The sequence below is a fragment of the Moschus berezovskii genome, chromosome 12 (genome assembly GCF_049115385.1).
Source record: "Moschus berezovskii isolate FMDL1 chromosome 12, NW_MosBer_1.0, whole genome shotgun sequence".
NCBI lineage: Eukaryota > Metazoa > Chordata > Mammalia > Artiodactyla > Moschidae > Moschus > Moschus berezovskii.
In genome coordinates this window covers 64481145-64499352 of record NC_142471.1, presented here as the reverse complement: position 1 = coordinate 64499352, position 18208 = coordinate 64481145, and the positions used below count along the sequence as shown (strand labels likewise).

The 18208-nt window shown below is 43.4% G+C and overlaps 1 protein-coding gene across 9 annotated transcripts in view; it reads left to right on the top strand.

The window, feature by feature from the left end:
- MMS19 (MMS19 cytosolic iron-sulfur assembly component) overlaps window positions 1-18208 on the top strand; it is a 34623-nt gene that overhangs the window by 9832 nt on the left and 6583 nt on the right. For 2 of the 9 annotated variants that reach the window (XM_088842229.1, XM_055424951.2), the window contains 18 exons: window positions 1724-1772; window positions 3621-3822; window positions 3905-4011; window positions 4789-4874; window positions 5261-5335; window positions 5748-5817; window positions 6198-6326; window positions 6413-6474; window positions 14060-14146; window positions 14570-14644; window positions 15051-15128; window positions 15756-15894; window positions 16137-16291; window positions 16541-16619; window positions 17034-17159; window positions 17371-17452; window positions 17764-17864; window positions 17979-18128. In XM_088842229.1, the coding sequence (XP_088698355.1) occupies window positions 3812-3822; window positions 3905-4011; window positions 4789-4874; window positions 5261-5335; window positions 5748-5817; window positions 6198-6326; window positions 6413-6474; window positions 14060-14146; window positions 14570-14644; window positions 15051-15128; window positions 15756-15894; window positions 16137-16291; window positions 16541-16619; window positions 17034-17159; window positions 17371-17452; window positions 17764-17864; window positions 17979-18128 (1612 nt within the window). In that variant the 5' untranslated portion in view covers window positions 1724-1772; window positions 3621-3811. Of the gene's footprint in view, window positions 1-1723; window positions 1773-3620; window positions 3823-3904; window positions 4012-4788; window positions 4875-5260; window positions 5336-5747; window positions 5818-6197; window positions 6327-6412; window positions 6475-14059; window positions 14147-14569; window positions 14645-15050; window positions 15129-15755; window positions 15895-16136; window positions 16292-16540; window positions 16620-17033; window positions 17160-17370; window positions 17453-17763; window positions 17865-17978; window positions 18129-18208 lie in introns of those variants that run through there. The other 7 variants (XM_055424953.2, XM_088842230.1, XM_055424952.2 and 4 more) reach the window with 6 other exon arrangements.

The following is an 18208-nucleotide window of genomic DNA, read 5'->3' as shown; positions in this document are numbered from 1 at the left end:
TTGGGTGTTCATTGGAAGGACTGATGCTAAAGCTGAAACTGCAATACTTTGGCCACCTCATGCGACGAGTTGACTCACTCAGGGACGACAGAGAATGAGATGGCTGGATGGCATCACCAACTTGATGGACATGAGTTTGAGTGAACTCTGGTAGTTGGTGATGGACAGGGAGGCCTGGCGTGCTGTGATTCATGGGGTCACAAAGAGTCGGACAGGACTGAGCCACTGAACTGAACTGAAAGCATATGTATTGATACATTTGTAACTTAAAAGATAATCTCAAATTGCTCTTCCTAGGGAATTCTCTGGTGATCCAGTGGTTAAGACTGTGCTTCCACGGTAGGGGGCACGGGTTCAAACCTTGGCAGAGCATTAAGATCCCTCATGCCAAGTGGATGGGCCAAGAAAAAAAAAATGCCCTCTATAAAAAGGCTGTACCAACTTATATGGCACCTACAGTGTTTGAGTGCCTTATTTCTGCCTACCATCACCAAACATAAGAATTATGCAAAATGTTTGATCTTTGCCTGTCTGTTTGCATTCCTGTTGTTAATATGGTTGAGCATCTTCTGGTTTTGCCCATTTTTAAGTTGGTTGTTGGTCTTGTTCTCATTGATTTGTAGAAGCTCTTTTTATATTGGTAAAATACCCTTTTGTTATAAGAATTGCATATATTTTTTCCTAGTTTGTCTTATGATTTTTTTTTCTTGCCTTGCTGAAAATCCAGGGTATTTTTTTTTAATGTAGCTAATTTTAACTAATCTTCTTTTATGGTTAAAGTATAACTTTATATTATACTTGGAAATGTTCTGTTTTTTTTTTTCTTTAATCCATTTGGAATTTACTTTGGTGAAAAATTCAGAGCCATTGGTTTTTTGTTTTTGTTCTTTTTCCCCAAATATCCAATCATTGCAACATCATTTACTGAATAGTCTCTGTTTTTCTTTAATTCAAATAATGATTTTTAAAATCATATTCTCATGTATTTGTGTCTCTTTCTGGATTTTCTGTTCCATTTTTGTGCCACTGATTTCTTTGACTATGAACTCATACTACACTGTTATTTTTTGTTTATACTTTTATTATGGAGAATATAAAGTATATTCAGAAGTATACAGTATTTTAATTATTGTAAAATTTATTTATAAAAATCTTTTACTATCTGGAAGATACTCTTTTTAGAATTTTTAGAATTTGCCTAGTTATGTATTATTTTTTGCACGTCAACTTTCTCACTTGTGCTTTAAAGTTTTCACCATTCAGATATTCACATTTTCTGTTAAGTTTATATTGAGGTATTTTTCTCTCTCTTTTTTAAATTTTATTTGTTGCTATTATTACTTTTTGCCTTTATATAATTTTACAGGCTAGTGTACATATATATGTGAAAGTTCTTAATTTCATATTAATTTTGTACCTAGCCACCCTAGTGAATTATTTTGTTTCTAATATTTTTTCATGTATTTCTCTTGAATTTTTCTAGGTAAACAATCAGGTTACCTACAGATGATATATTTACTTTCTTTTCAGTTTTTATACTTGGAGCTGCATATTTGAAGTATTGTAGACATGCCTCTAGTGTAGGAGGGACTCTTGGCAAGCACAGTGGACCCCAAGGTATAAACCCTAGGATAGGCAGAAACATTGGTAATAGAGACATTAAACCCTAGGATGGAGTTTTTTGTTGTTATTGTTTCATGTTTCTTTTTTTTCTTTCCTCTAGATGTGAAATCTGGAAGCTATACAGTGTTACAAGTGGTGGAAGCCCTTGGGTAAGAGATCTGCTCTAGAACAACTCTCATCAGCCCTGGCAGTACACTCTGAAAACAGTTATTTTGTCCTCAATTTCTTCCACTGTAGCCCAGTACCCTCCTCCCCCTTCCATATTAGTACCTCAGGCTAAGCCTATGTTTCTCTTGAAAAAAGTTTCGTGCCAACTGTTTGAGACCCCTGAAGAGGTGTTGGGAGCACAGCCTGTGGGCCACAGTAGCTTGGGTCAGCCCACAGGTTTAGGTGAAGGTGGGTGGTTGAAAGCCATCAAATGTTATGCTTCTTTAGCCCCACCCTCCCCCCATGGCATCCTAGTCACCCTGCATCTGACTCAGACCTGCTGTGGGCCTAGCCTGTGAGGCTGACCTGGCACCGGATTCCCCACTGTAGGAAAAAGCTTGGGACAACACCTGGAAGACCACTGTTAAAACCAGATATTCCAAGCTCCAGAGGAGGCAACCTCTTATAGTCTAATGCCTACTCTCCTCATATTTTGTACTTGGAACACCATTCAAATTGGAAAGTCTTAGTAGCAAAGGTTGTTAACTGTCATGGCTAGTGTGTCTTCTAAAACAGAGAAAAATAGAAAATTGGGGAGAAGATGGGAGAGTAGGTCACTATTATGCATATCTCCCATATGTTGTTGTGGCCTTGATCCATTTTTTTTAAAGTAACAGCTTTATTGAGATATAATTTACCTATCATAAATTCATCATTTTAAAGTGTGTATTAAATAAATAAAAAATAAAGTGTGTATTCACAGATTTGTGCAACCATTACTACAGTTACTACAGTCAATTTTAGGACATTTTCATCACCCCAAAAAGAAACCCCACGCCTATTAACAGTCACTTCCCATTCCTTTCTCTTCCTTGCACCTGGTAACCACTAATCTACTTTGTTTCTGTGGATTTACCTATGCTGAAAATTTCAGATAAATGGAATCATACAATAATATATAATCTTTATGAGTGGCTTCTTTCATTTAGAATAATGTTTTCAAGATTCATTCCTGTTGTAGCATGTATCAGTACTTCATTGCTTGCTGAATAATCTGTTATATGGATATAGCACAGTTTATTTACCCATTCGTCAGTTGAGGGATATCTGAGTTGTTGTCACATTTTGACTATTCTGAATAATGCTTCTGTGAGCATCTGTGTGCCTTGGTCCATTGTTAAATGCACAATTTTCTGCTTCTGAGTGAGGCCCTTTCTGTAAGCTCCTATCCCAGGGATCCTGTCGAGACTGATCTTTTTTGCTCCAGTTTCTTTAGATATAGATACTCTTCCCTGGTGGCTCAGTGGAAGAGAATCCGCCTGCAATGCAGGAGATGAGGGTTCGATCTGTGTGTTGGGAAGATCCCCTGGAGAAGGAAATGAGGAAATGGCAACAGTATTCTTGCCTGTAAAACTCCATGGACAGAGGAGCCTAGCGGGCTCCAGTCCATAGGGTAGCAAAGAGTAAGACACGACTGGACGACTGAGCTCAGTATAGGTACTCTTATCCTTGAGGTTTCCTTAAGGTACCCTGCCAGCTCTCCTTCAAAAGTCTTCTGCTTCCTTCATTTGCTTAGATTTCTTGTGCTATGTTTAAATGTAATCTCTGTGATTTGTTTTGAAGATAAATCACCTTGTTGTTGCTTCAGCCTGGGTCCTCCCATATCAATAATCCTGAATAGTTAAAGCCTTTATTCTGATCATCTTACTTTGTAAACTTCCAGTTATAAAGATTGGTCCCTAAGACTATAATGGCTGCTTTAATAGTGATGTATTTATTCTTCTCCTGTTTTGGTAGAAGCTGCCAATCATCTCTTGAGCCCTGTGGGTAACTGCTAAGCTCTTTTTCAGAGGAATGTCACAATTGTATCACTGAGGAGAAAGAGTAAGCCCCACACCCAGTCAGTGCCTGGAGACAGACCGTTCTGTTGGCTGTGGTGTCACATATGCCCCTGATGACACCTCCAGGCCAATCTGGGGATTGGCCTTACTGTTGTTTGTAATGCTAAGCACCTCCAGAGTACCTTCCTGGACCGCCTTCCATGCCCAGGGGGTGAGTGTGACTTAATTGCAAAATATTTACTTCAGAAGTTTGAACTGGGTAATATCAGGCTTTCTATCTTACTTTCTCCCAGGTCTTCTCTAGAGAATCCAGAACCCCGAACTCGGGCACGCGGAATCCAGCTTTTGTCACAGGTGCTCCTCCAGTGTCACTCCTTGCTCCTGGAGAAGGAAGGTACTGGTAGGCGTGCTGAACCAAGGCCTTCCTTGTCTATCAGGCCAGCTTTAAAGGGCAGGAGGGAGGGAGGGACATAGGTATCTGCAAACTCCTAACTCAGGGTCTTCACGTCTCACTAGTATATTTGGCAGAGAAGATAAGAATTGAGACACAAGACACATAGATTTCAAATGTAGCCTTAGACAGTTTTTTTTTTCCCCACTATGTCTTCTTCTGTCTGTGAAATGGACAAAGTAGTGTTTCATAGATGGAGCAGAAAAGTAATGAAATATCAAAATGCTTTGAAGGCCTGAGGAAAAAAACCCACAGCTTATTTATCTTCCATAGCAGGGGTAGGCAAACAGCCTGTTTTTATAAATAAAATTTTATTAGCATATAGCCATGTCCATTTATTTACCTGCTGTTTGCGCTGCTTTTATGTTACAGTGGCCCAGCTGAGTAGCTGTGACATACTGTGTCCTACATACCTAAAATGTTTACCATATGGCCCTGTGAGAAAACTTGCCAACCCAAATTCTGTAGAAAGGCAGTTCTCAGATTGAGAATGGGTTTGATTGTGACTTCTGTGTGAATGGATAACCCAAGATGTTCACCTGTTTTCTTGACAGATAAGGAAGGAACCCCCCAAATTGGAGGGCTTGGGACATATCTCTAGGTGGAGGAGACAATTTGAAGTGAAGCCCAGGCAGGAACAGCCCTTAGAAACTTTGGGAAGAAGCAATGGCAGTGGGCCCTTCTCCAGCCTGTGGAAACTAACGACTGAATTTCTGGTCTGTTCAGTGGTGCACCTGATCCTGTTCTATGAGAACCGGCTGAAGGACCATCATCTTGTGATCCCATCTGTCCTACAGGGTTTGAGGGCACTTGTGAGTTCTCCTTTTCTGTATTATATACCATGTTTACAGGAACCTATTTCCAGTGAATGCTCTCCTTCCCCTTAGTGGATGAGACTTCAGGTACTTCAAAGCAGATGCCTAGATATGGGGCTAAACTAGTCTCAGCCAACTCCACTTCTGTTTTTAGTCTGGAGAGTAAAAGTGTCCTTTGGGAACTGGAATTCAGAGTCAATCTGGAAGGAGCTGCAGAGACCTAATCAGCTTGAGAAAAGGGACCATGTTTCTCCCTGTCAGCATTTCTTCCCCAGCCTGGATGTTGTAATTCCCACTGTAGTTAGATAGGCCTGTTTTAGGCTAGAAGGCTCCAGTAAAATTTCCAGAATTCCCTCTGTGCTCACACTTCTCTTCTCCCCCAGAGCCTGTGTGTGACCCTGCCCCCAGGGCTGGCAGTCTCTGTGCTTAAAGCCATCTTCCAGGAGGTCCACGTACAGGTGAGTGGTAACAGTCACCTAGGTATTTTCTATCTTCCAGCCCTTGACATAACTAGAATTTCATGGCAAAAAAAATTTGCCTTCTAAGAGTTCTGAACTCTTACAGGCCTTTGACCATATTTGCATCCTGTCCCTTGCTCCTGTATAAGGAGAGGGAGGCATGCAGTTACGTCTGACCTGTGTCCTCTTAGAGCTAAAGAAAGCGAGGCACATAGGAGACAGGTTTTGGTTACTGGTTCCACTGCTAGACTGCTGGGCCGTAGCCATACCTTTCTCTGCATTTCCTCTGAGGCTCATCTTATTCTGGCATAAAGAGAATTACCCAGTTAGAGACGGTGAAGCAGGAAATAGTTTTGTCAGCTGAGGTGTTCTTTGGGCACTTACTTTACTTTCTTCTGTCTCTGCTACTAAGTCCCTGCCACAGGTGGACCGACACACAGTCTACAGTATCATCACCAACTTCATGCGAACCCGGGAAGAAGGTAAGAGGCCGGGCTTTCGGGAAACCTAAAAAGTGAACACAACTTTTCTTCCCCCTTTACCAGGACTAATTTTAGCCCAGGGTGATATAAAAGAGCCAGTACTCTGAGAGGAAGATAAAGGGAAACTGGGAGTCACTCCCCAGTAAAGTAAAGAAAGGGTGGAGTTTGAGCTGAGGTGTTAAAATTCCTACCTCCATAACCATTATATATTGTTGCACATCTTCTCTTCACTGAGAACACTCTTGGAATAGGAAAACAGAAATGGTTGGCTCTGGGAGGCATGAAGTGGGAGGCAGTGATAAGGAGGGAAAACACAGGCCAGAAGAAAGCCCCGCTTTCTATCTTATGGGGCAGTAGTGACCTTGTTCTCTCCTCCCCAGAGCTGAAGGGCCTAGGAGCCGATTTCACCTTTGGCTTCATCCAGGTGATGGATGGGGAAAAGGATCCCCGTAATCTTCTGGTGGCCTTCCGCATCGTCTATGACCTCATCTCCAGAGACTATAGCCTGGGTACGTCCTTGTAGTTTTGGATTAGCTCGTTGGGGCTTGTCAGATGAAAGGCTTGTAAGTCCTCATTCTTTCTCTGTTGCCTTTAGGACCTTTTGTGGAGGAGTTGTTTGAAGTGACATCTTGTTACTTCCCTATTGATTTTACTCCTGTAAGTAGTACCTTTCATTCTTTCATTCATTCAAATTTTGAGTGTCTTTTGTGTGCCAGGCCCCGTTCTAGGCACTGAGGGTACAGCAGTGAACAAAACAAACAATCCCTGCCCTCAAGAACTTAACATGTCAGTAAACTGGGAAGTGGAAAAACAAACTTCTTAAAAAGGTACTTAGTGCTTAGAACTACAGGATTGTAGAAAATGATTCATGTCCTTGAAAGCTGAAACATTTAAGTAACAGTAAGAGATTATGGACCAAAACAAGTGGTGTTACAGTTGTTCAAAGAAGGCAGAGTTCAGTGTGAGCTAGAGTAGGCAGGAACTGACTCACAGATAAAATAGGATTTCGTTGGTTTCTGAAGGATGTGTAGCATATGATCCTGGATTCTGAGGGCACATCTCAGGCAATAGAAACAAAGAAGACAAGAGTTGAGCATAGTATGTCCAGGAGGTGTTTGCTCTGATGCCCTCAAGACCTTCCTCCCACTCTGCATCTTGATATACCTTCTCTTTCCAAATACTCAGGGTCTCATCACTATATGGGTGTGCATGGTATGTAGACTGAAAGCATTAGTAATTTGGAAGAAATGAAAGGAATTATACCACACACATCAAATTTACCTCAGAGCTCAGTCGGTAAAGAATCTGCCTGCAATGCAGGAGACCCCAGTTCGATTCCTGGGTTGGGAAGATCCCCTGGAGAAGGGAAAGGCTCCCCACTCCAGCATTCTGGCCTAGAGAATTCCATGGACTGTATAGTACATGGGGTCGCCAAGAGTTGGACATGACTGAGTGACTTTCACTATTGACTTTCCTGCCTTTAAGATAAAAAGCCATTTTTGCCATAGGGAATTCCTCACCAGCTTATTTTAGCTGACATCATGTTGCTGGGACCAGCTCTCTCCCAATATTCTTTTCGCCGCTTTTGTAATCAGTATCATTGTTTCTGCTCAGATGTATTTAAGCTTTTGAACTCTTGAAAGCTCTTGGTTAGGCTGCCAGATTTCTCTGTTTTTACTTTTTTTATTTTGTGTTTGTTTTGAAAAGACGTTCACAGGATTCAAAATACAAAAGGTACAAATAGGTGGAAAATCTACATACCATCAAGTTTATTTCTCCATTGTCAACCAGTTTTATCAGTTACGTCTATATCTTACAGAGCTTTTTCATCCATATATTAAAAAATGCTCTTCCCTTTCCCCATAAAAATGGTAGTGTATTTACACATTCTTCCTATACTTTGCCGTTTTCACTTAGTAGTATATCTTGGAGAGGGTTCCATAACAGTATATAAATTAGCTCTTTATTCTTTATGACTGTGATTTTCCTTTGCATAGAAATACCTAATTAATTTTACTTGTCCTCCATGGGACAAAGGTTTTTGCTAATCTTTTGCTGTTACAAGCAATGCTGCCACTTAACATACCCTGCCTGTACATGTATCATTTCACACATATGTGGGTATATGGGTATAACAGTAGGATAAGTTCCTAAAATTTAGGAATATGTGCTAGAATATATGCACTTAAAATTTTAGAGTGGGAAAGAATATTTATTTTTTTGAAAGATAGTACAGTGAAATTGATGCAACATTTAGAGAATTAAGCCTCTTTACTGCTACCAACCATTTTCCTTTCAGAGATAATCATTGCTCCCAACTGCTTATATATTTTCTCAGAGATGTTCTAGGCAAAACAAGTTTATAGATAATAATTGGAAAATTTCTTTTATTTGAGCAGAATTGTGTGTTTTTTTCCACAGTGTGGTCTATGGGAAGCAGAAAGCTTTTGTCAGTTAAAATAGGGACACCTGGCTTTCAGTGTAACAATTTGTGTTGAAAATATTCTTTACGGTCTTATCAATCTGTATAGGCCACTTGCTGTCATCATCATGGATCACAGCAGTATAAGTTACGGCCAGATAGCTGCTGTTTTAGACTTTGTGGGCCGTATGTTCCCTACTGAAAGTCTTCACCTCTGCTGTTCTAGCACAGAAATGGCCCTCGCCACTGGAGTGTGGTACAGTGGCTGTATTGCAGTAAATATATTTACGGACTTGGGAATTCACATTTCATATAATTTTCATGTGCCACAAGATATTATTTGATTTCTTTTTCAACCATTTAAAAATGTAAAAACCAGTCTTAACTTAGCCATACAGTTTTAACTGGTTGCTTCCTACTCTTAATGCAGAGTCAATACTGAATCTTTCTTTCCCATCATCTAGGGATTCCTTTCGGAGAAGGCAATGGCAAGCCACTCCGGTACTCTTGCCTGGAAAATCCCATGGACGGAGGAGCCTGGTAGGCTGTAGTCCATGGGGTCGCTACAAGTCAGACATGACTGAGCGACTTCACTTTCACTTTTCACTTTCACGCATTGGAGAAGGAAATGGCAACCCACTCCAGTGTTCTTGCCTGGAGAATCCCAGGGACGGGGAAGCCTGGTGGGCTGCCGTCTATGGGGTCACACAGAGTTGGACACGACTGAAGTGACTTAGCAGCAGCAGCAGGGATTCCTTTATCTTTTCTCTTGGGTCAGATCTCCATTTTCTGTATTTATGTATTCTTCATTTTATGGTTTATTCCCTCATTTTGGTGGTGCTCGTCCCTTATGAACTTCCCATGGGTGTAAAAAGAGTATAAAATGTTTTCATTTTTGTAAATCTAGAATCTCTTCATCCTCTGGTCACACTTATTGATAATATGGGTATAAAATTGAAGGCATTGCTATATTTACTTCTAATTTTCAGTTGCTGTGAAGAAGTCTGAATTCTTTCTGCTTTGCAAAACTTTTATGTTCACTTTTTTTCCCCTCTTTTCGGGAAGCTTTTAAGTGTTGATTATTTCCCCCCAATATATTGAAAATTCACAATGATGTACCTTAGTTCAGGTCTGTTTTCATGCATTGTATTGGGTACTTGGTAGGTCCTGTCAATCTGGAAGTTCATGTCCTTCAGGCCTGGGAAATTTTCTTGGCATTCTTTCATTGATGATTTCTTTCCCTCTGTTCTCTGTTCCTTCCTTTTGGAACTCCTGTCGGTCTTTTACCTTTTCTTTCATATTTCCTTCCTTTACCTTTTTGTTACTTTATAAGAAAATTTTAGTTTTATCTTTTCTATCAGAGTCCAGGCATGAAAAACAGAAACCACTTTGGTATTTAAAACAAATAATTTAATGCTGGAAATTGTTTGCACAAGTTATCGGAGAGCTGAGAAGCCAAACAAGGGATAGTGAGGCAACCTATCAATAGCAGGAAACCATTACCACCCTGAGGCTGGAGGGACAAAGGAAAAAGTTGGTGTTACTGGACTTCAGGGGCTAAGAGTATGACAAAACATAGGCCTTCAGTGGTACCTGGAGCCAAGGAGGAGATGCTACCAGTGGTGAAAGTGCCCACTAAATAGGAGAGTTGGGAAGAAATGTCCTGGGTTTTCCTTTCCTTCTGACCTGTATTCATCTACAAGTGCTTCCCATTGACTGAACCTCGGACATTGTGGGAACCTGGAGAATGCAGCCTACAGTGGTCAGCCTGAGGAATGGATCCGAGGGCAGAAAGGCCCAGGACCAGCACATTTCCCAATAGCTGATTTTGTTTTTCATTTCTGCACTCATGCTTTGAATTTTCCAGGGCCTTTTATTATCATTTTTTATGATTTCTTGAATGTTTTTTGGATTTTTTTTAATAGCATTCTATTCTTATTTAACCCATGAATGAGTTACTTTCTTACCATTCTTGAAAACTCCCCACATATGTCGTCCAAATTTTTTTTCAATTTATGTTGTTCTCTATTTCCAGGTTAGAGGCTTTCTTCAGATATCTAGTAATCCTTGGGAGTTTGCACATGTTTCAAAGTGAGGATTATAAAGTTTAGTGGGAGCTCTGAGCACATAGAGTGGGCTGATTGAGGATGAACTTCCCTGTAGAGTGGCTCATATGGACAATTTGGGAACCCCCAGGTTGCAGGACCTCTGTTCCCCATCCAAGGCTTTGGCAGTGAAAGCGCTGAGTCCTAACCACTGGACATCCAGGGAATTCCCACTTAGACGTCTTTTGATTCAGCACCCAGGCCCTCAGCTGCATTTTTGTCTCAGCTCTGTCTCACCCTCTCCAAGAATTAAACCCCCAGATTCTGCTGCAGCTAGGAGGGACTTTAGAAGCAATCTGGGAGGTCAGACTGCTTCTCTAACCCTACTCCCAGTTCCAAAGGTACCTGGTACTGCTGGTTGCAAAGCTTTTTGAGGAGACTATGTGGTGTATATGGGGAGTTACTAAGCTCTCCCCAAGCCTACTTAGGATTCTGTTGTCTTGGCTCTAAGTCATTTTCTTCTTACCCGTCTGCTTTTACAATTTTGTTGCTAATCTCTCTTGTCCTGTTCACCCTTTAGCTTTATATCTTAAAAAAAAGAAAGAAAAGAAAATCCTGTTACTGCATTTTTGGTGGGGCTTCTCAAGAGGAAAAGGAAAATCTGATTCATGTTTTCAGTCTGCCTTCTTGACATACACATGGCTAATAGGCACATGAAAAGATGCTTAACATTGCTAATTATTTAAGAAATGCAAATTACAACTACAGAGAGGTATCACCTAACACCATCCAGAATGAAGTGAAGTGAAAGTCTCTCAGTCATGTCCGACTCTTCAACCCCATGGGCTATACAGTCCATGGAATTCTTGAGGCCAGAATACTGAAGTGGGTAGCCTTTCCCTTCTCCAGGGGATCTTCCCAACCCAGGGATCAAACCCAGGTCTCCCACACTGTAGGCGGATTCTTTACCATCTGAACCACCAGGGAAGCCCCTAGTCAGAATGGCCATCATCAAGAGGTCTACAAATAATAAATGCTGGAGAGGGCGTGGAGAAAAGGGAACACTCCTACACTATTGGTGGGAATGTAAATTGGGCAGCCGCTATGGAAAACAGAATGGAGTTACCATAAGATCCAGCAGTCCCACTCCTCTGGTATATATCCGGAAATGATGAAAACTCTTAATTTGAAAAGATACATGGAACAAAGTAGAGGACCTAGAGATTTTCATACTAAAGAAGAGCGTCTATTTCTGCTTCATTGACTATGCCAAAGCCTTTGACTGTGTGGATCACAATAAACTGTGGAACATTCTGAAAGAGATGGGAATACTAGACCACCTGACCTGCCTCTTGAGGAACCTGTATGCAGGTCAGGAAGCAACAGTCAGAACTGGACATGGAACAACAGACTGGTTCCAAATAGGAAAAGGAGTACGTCAAGGCTGTATATTGTCACCTTGCTTATTTAACTTATATGCAGAGTACATCATGAGGAACGCTGGGCTGGAAGAAGCACAAGCTGGAATCAAGATTGCTGGGAGAAATATCAATAACCTCAGATATGCAGATGACACTACCCTTATGGCAGAAAGTGAGGAACTCAAAAGCCTCTTGATGAAAGTGAAAGAGGAGAGTGAAAAGGTTGGCTTGAAGCTCAACATTCAGAAAACAAAGATCATGGCATCTGGTCCCATCACTTCATGGGAAATAGATGGGGAAACAGTGGAAACAGTGTCAGACTTTATTTTTTTAGGCTCCAGAATCACTGCGGATGCTGATTGCAGCCATGAAATTAAAAGATGCTTACTCCTTGGAAGGAAAGTTATGACCAACCTTGATAATATATTAAAAAGCAGAGACATTCCTTTGCCAACAAAGGTCCGTCTAGTCAAGGCAATGGTTTTTCCCGTGGTCATGTATGGATGTGAGAGTTGGACTGTGAAGAAAGCTGATCGCCGAAGAATTGATGCTTTTGAACTGTGGTGTTGGAGAAGACGCTTGAGAGTCCCTTGGACTGCAAGAAGATCCAACCAGTCCATTCTAAAGGAGATCAATATTGGGTGTTCATTGGAAGGACTGATGCTAAAGCTGAAACTGCAATACTTTGGCCACCTCATGCGACGAATTGACTCACTGGAAAATACTCTGATGCTGGGAAAGGTTGGGGGTGGGAGGAGAAGGGGACGACAGAGAATGAGATGGCTGGATGGCATCACTGACTCTGTGGACATGAGTTTGAGTGAACTCCGGAAGTTGGTGATGGACAGGGAGGCCTGGCATGCTGTGGTTCATGGGGTCGCGGAGAGTCGGACACGACTGAGCGACTGAACTGAACTGAACTGAAGACACAGAAAGAGAATTATGTTACCATTTATATGTGAACTCTAAAAAATAATACAAATTAATTCATCTACAAAGCAGAAACAGACTCACAGACATAGGAAACAAACTTTACAGTTACCAAAGTGTTTTAAAAGATGTTGCTGCTAAGTCACTTCAGTCGTGTCCGACTCTGTGTGACCCCATAGACGGAAGCTCACCAGGCTCCCCCTTCCCTGGGATTCTCCAGGCAAGAACACTGGAGTGGGTTGCCATTTCCTTCTCCAAAAGAGGTTGGGGAGGAATAAATCAGGAATACAGGGTTAACAGGATATATAGGAGTACAATCCATCCTAAAGGAAATCAGTCCTAAATATTCATTGGAAGGACTGGTGCTGAAGCTGAAACTACTTTGGCCACCTGATGCAAAGAACTGAGTCATTGAAAAAGACCCTGATGCTGGGAAAGATTGAAGGCAGGAGGAGAAGGGGACGACAGAGAATGAGATGGATGGCATCACCGACTCTATGGACATGAGTTTGAGTAAACTCCAGTTGGTGATGGACAGGGAAGCCTGGCGTGCTGCAGTCCATGGGGTTGCAAAGAGCTGGACACGACTTAGCGACTGAACTGAACTGAACAGGATTAACAAATACATATCACTATATATAAAACAGATAAACAACAAAGGTTTACTGTATAAAATAGGGAAATATATTTAATACCTTATAATAACCTATAATGCAAAAGAATCTAAAAGATATATATAAATGTAAATAACTAAACCACTTTGCTGTACACCGGAAACTAACACAATATTAGTCAGCTGTATACTTCAATTAAAAATCTGCCTTCTTGATACAGAAACCATCAGTGCTTTTATATTGCCAGAATTACAGCTTTTTATAAGGGTGGAAAAATAGAACTGTCCATCAAAGGGAGATTATCCAAATAAATTTGTGGCTCAACCACACACACAATGAAATAGTATCAGCCACTAAAACAAATGCTATGAAAGAATAATAACATGAAAAAAGTGTACCTAATGTATGAAGTGAAAAAATAGACGGCAAACCATATGTTCAAAAGATTCACGTTTTCTAAAGCTATATATATTTTAAAGGGATACAGTGTCTACCAATCACATAGTCATAATACTCTATATACAGAGAAGAAAGTTGCACCAGAAAGTTAAGGGTGCTTATCTCTTGAGTAGTAAGATAATAGATCAGATGGAAACTGCATGATCAGATAGAAAATAAAGGCCCAACAGACAGAAATTTCCCAAGGAACAACACGAAAAAGCAAGCTGTCCTCCTTCTGGGGCCTTGTACCACTTTTCTGGCAGTTTGGGTATAAATCTCACCCTGTTCTTCAGGGTTGGTAGGTTCAGTCCTGTGTCCAGGCATGGTCTAAAGAGATATACAAGGCCACACCCCTTCTCCCTTTTACAGCCACCTAATGATCCCCATGGCATCCAGAGAGAAGATCTCATCCTGAGTCTTCGAGCTGTGCTGGCTTCTACACCACGCTTTGCTGAGGTGGGTCTGGCCAGAGTTAGGGCATGTAGCCTCAGCCCTCAGAAGGGTCTGAAGAAAGAACAGTTAAAGACATGGAGGAAAAGAAAGATCCAGTATACATTCTAGGGTATGGCATCCTGCAAGTGTCTTCAGACCTTCGAAGTAGAAAACTTTACCATCTCTTCATTTAAGATAGTAATCCAGTCCCTATATGGTGCTGTCTTTTGAGATTCTTTAGCTTTGCCAGCTAGCCCACTTTTCAGGTCACAGGAGTCCGGCCTTGGCTTGGGAGGGAGATTGGTTTACAGTCACAACTCCTGACTCAGTGCAACTCGGTGATGTAGCGCCTACCCCGGGGGCTGGCAGCAGTGAGGACATGGTGGGCTGGGTGCGGCTGCAGCACCACCCATATCTCATGCTTCAGTTCTTCCTTCTCTCCCACAGTTCCTGCTGCCCCTGCTGATTGAGAAAGTGGACTCCGAGATTCTGAGTGCCAAGCTGGATTCTCTGCAGACTCTGGTGAGTGATTCTTCTGAGGACCCAGCTGTCTTTAGACAATTTAGTGGTGCTACAGGATTATGGACTGATTCGTAGAGAGCCAGGGAGCTGTTCCCTGGGCCTCAGGAGAGGGATACCCAGGGTCTCGGCCTGTAGGTTGACCTATAGCCCCCAGCTGCGTTTTGTCCTGTTTTGTAGTAACAGAGTGGCAGCTGAGGAAAGGCTGACCAGGGCTCCCTCTTCATGCTTGTTTTCATCAGTTGGGACAAGATCCTGTTTTTCAGTGATCTGGGTAGGATGGTTATGAAACCCTGTTGATTTTTACTGCTGAGAGCCACCTCTTTCAGGTGCCATTATGCTGAGGAGGCTGCATGTCCCAGGAAGTCTGAGAGTATAGACAGCTGTTAACCTCTGCTTTCCCTGGCAGAATGCTTGCTGTGCTGCGTACGGACAGAAAGAACTAAAGGACTTCCTCCCCAGCCTCTGGGCTTCTATCCGCAGAGAGGTGAGTGTCACTTAGATAAACTGACTACTCTTAACTCCTAGTTGTCAGGCATGAGGGGAGATAACACACCCTATCCTTTTCCCTCTGTTGCTGTGCCTGGTTATTCAGCAGGAGAGCCAAGGGGCATACTTGCAGTTGAATGATATGGGTATGGCCAGCTGCTTGCTGACGACGTGATCAGTCTCCCATAGTGCCCACTTCCTGGGCTTCCGTGGTAAAGGGCATAGGTCAGTCTGCGTAGAGGGGGAGAGGAAGAGACTTGGGGAAAGGGATCCCAACAACCACCACTAAGGTCGGTGTTCAGTTTCTCAGAAAGTGTGTGGGGACGTCCCTGGCGATCCAGTGATTAGGGCCCCATGCTTTCAGTGCAGGGGGCGTGGGTCCAGTCCCTCGTCTGGGAGCTAAGATCCCACATGCTGTGCAGCAAAACCAGAGCTGAAAAGGAAAGAAGTATGTGTGTCAGTATCCCCGTGGGGCTGAGGGCTTGGTGAGAGTGCATCAGTTGAGATGAGACTCATGCGAGAGCTTAATTTCTATTGTTGTGCCCTAAAGGAAATAGGCAGCAGGTGGGTAGGGTCTCACCTGGTGCAGGCTCACCTCAGGAGCCATGGGATCCCTCCCTGACAGGTGTTCCAGACGGCAAGTGAGCGGGTAGAGGCCGAGGGCCTGGCGGCCCTCAACTCCCTGACTGCGTGTTTGTCTCGCTCTGTGCTGAGGGCCGATGCTGAGGACCTCCTTGACTCCTTCCTTAGCAACATTCTACAGGGTAATGGGGCATGGCAGCTAGAAAGGGGAGTGCACACAACACAGGGAAATTCCTTAAGGCCAGTAACCTTTCACAAGTGCCCCCAAGTTCAGTGATTTGCATACTGGAGCCCTGCTTTGAATTGAAAGACATATAAGTGATAACTGCTAGCCCTGGGGCTCAGCCTCCAGCTTCTAAGACCTGCAGGGGAACCAGGCAACCTTCAGCCTACTCCCCAGGTCTGTGATGTGCTGCCTCTCTAGACTGCAGGCACCATCTGTGTGAACCGGACATGAAACTGGTGTGGCCTAGTGCCAAACTGCTGCAGGCGGCTGCAGGTGCATCTGCCCGGGCCTGCGACCACATCACCAGCCATGTGCTGCCTCTACTGCTGGAACAGTTCCACAAGCACAGTCAGGTATGGAAGTAGAATCTTTTTAGGAAATGATGGGACCCTGGGCTGGGATGGCTCTCTCATAGAGAAAGCGGTGTTGCGCTTGGGCCTAGATAGAGATCTTGGGCTTTGCTCCCATTAGCTGCTGCTGGTTCCCTGGCTCATTCTTCTTTTTTTTAACGTACAACGATAATTCTCTCCACTTCCATAGTAGCAAGACTGAAATCCATTAAAAGGTAGTCTTTGACCCCCATACCCCTTCAAACATTACAGAGCAACCAGCGGAGGACAATCCTTGAAATGATCCTGGGTTTCTTGAAGCTGCAGCAGAAATGGAGCTATGAAGACAAGGGTGAGGCCGTCTTCTAGATGTGCTGTCCTTGGGGTGCTGAGCACTGTAGCCCTGTAAAGGAGGGCAGGCCAGGAGTGCTACAGGGAAGTAACCTAGAACAGCCGACCTGTTGTTCTCAAGTTGTAGCACAAGAGAACACTTAAGAAATGAAACCTGCTCTTTTTTTTTTCCTAGTGTACTTCCTGGATATCCAGTGGATTAAATTCTTTTAAATCTGTCCCAGGAGTTCACTGGTCCAGTGATTAGGACTCCATGCTTCCTCTGCAGGGGGCATTGATTTGATGCCTGGTTGGGGAACTAAGATCCCACGTTCCACGCTGCACAACCAAAAAAAAAAAAAAAATCTGCCCCAAGTTATCTTTGCATCAGTGCTGAATGAGGTTTCCCTCTAACCTGGACTCTGTCTCTCCCTAGATGAAAGACCTCTGAGTGGTTTCAAGGACCAGCTGTGCTCACTGATATTCATGGCCCTGACCGACCCCAACACCCAGCTTCAGCTTGTTGGCATTCGTACACTCACAGTGTTGGGTGCTCAACCAGGTACACTTAAGGGAAAGAAAAAAGATTGGATTTTTTAACCCTAACCCTAACCCTAATCCCTTTCTTGTGGTTTTCTGTCTTAAATGAAGAGCAGTCTTTATTCTCTGGTTCTCACAATTCTGTATGATTTGGGATTTCTAATAGGACTTTGGGAAGGATGGTGGTGGCTGCTGGGGAAGAAAGATGAGGTTCATGTCTCCTTCTAATACAGATCTCCTCTCTTCTGGGGACTTGGAGCTAGCAGTGGGTCACCTGTACAGACTGAGCTTCCTGGAGGAGGATTCCCAGAGTTGGTGAGAATATAAGACAGCAAGATAGAGTCAGCTGTTCCGGGGTGCTGTGCTCCATACCCTTGGCTTTCCCAGAGGACATGGACTCTGTGCTTGGCTCTGGCTGCTAACTGGTTGGAGCGATTGTTGTGGGAATGTTCTCTTTTGGGGGGCATTAAGAAGCCCTGTCCAACTTAGTGGTATAGGTACTTGAATCCTGCTTTTTTAGAAAGGTGGTCTCAAAAAGCCCACGCTCCTGAATCTGCCTAATGGCAGGCCTAGGCAAGAGAGCCATGGACCCAGCTCAGCTAATGCTCACCTGCCCTGTGCCCCAGCAGGGTGGCAGCACTGGAAGCATCAGGAGCCCTGGCCACTCTCTACCCCGTGGCCTTCAGCAGCCACCTAGTGCCCAGGCTTGCTGAGGATCTGTGTGCAGGTGCGTGTCTCTGATCTTCTGTGACTTGCTCCTTCCCAGGGAAGTTGGTGGGGCGGGGGTTCCTTCATGCTTGCCATCACACAGTGAAACCTGGTCTCCTGGGTTGCTTTTCAGAGGAGTCAGATTTGGCTAGAGGGGATGGGCCCACCAGGTGCTCCCGGCATCCACGCTGTCTGCAAGCCTTATCAGCTGTATCCACACATTCCAGCATCGTCAAAGAGACACTGCCTCTTCTGCTGCAGCATCTGTGCCAGATGAACAGAGGTGACTACAGGGAACAGTCACTGAGGAGCTGGGCTGGAGGGGGAGCTGCAGTTGGGTTTGGAGTTGATGCTTCTAAAACG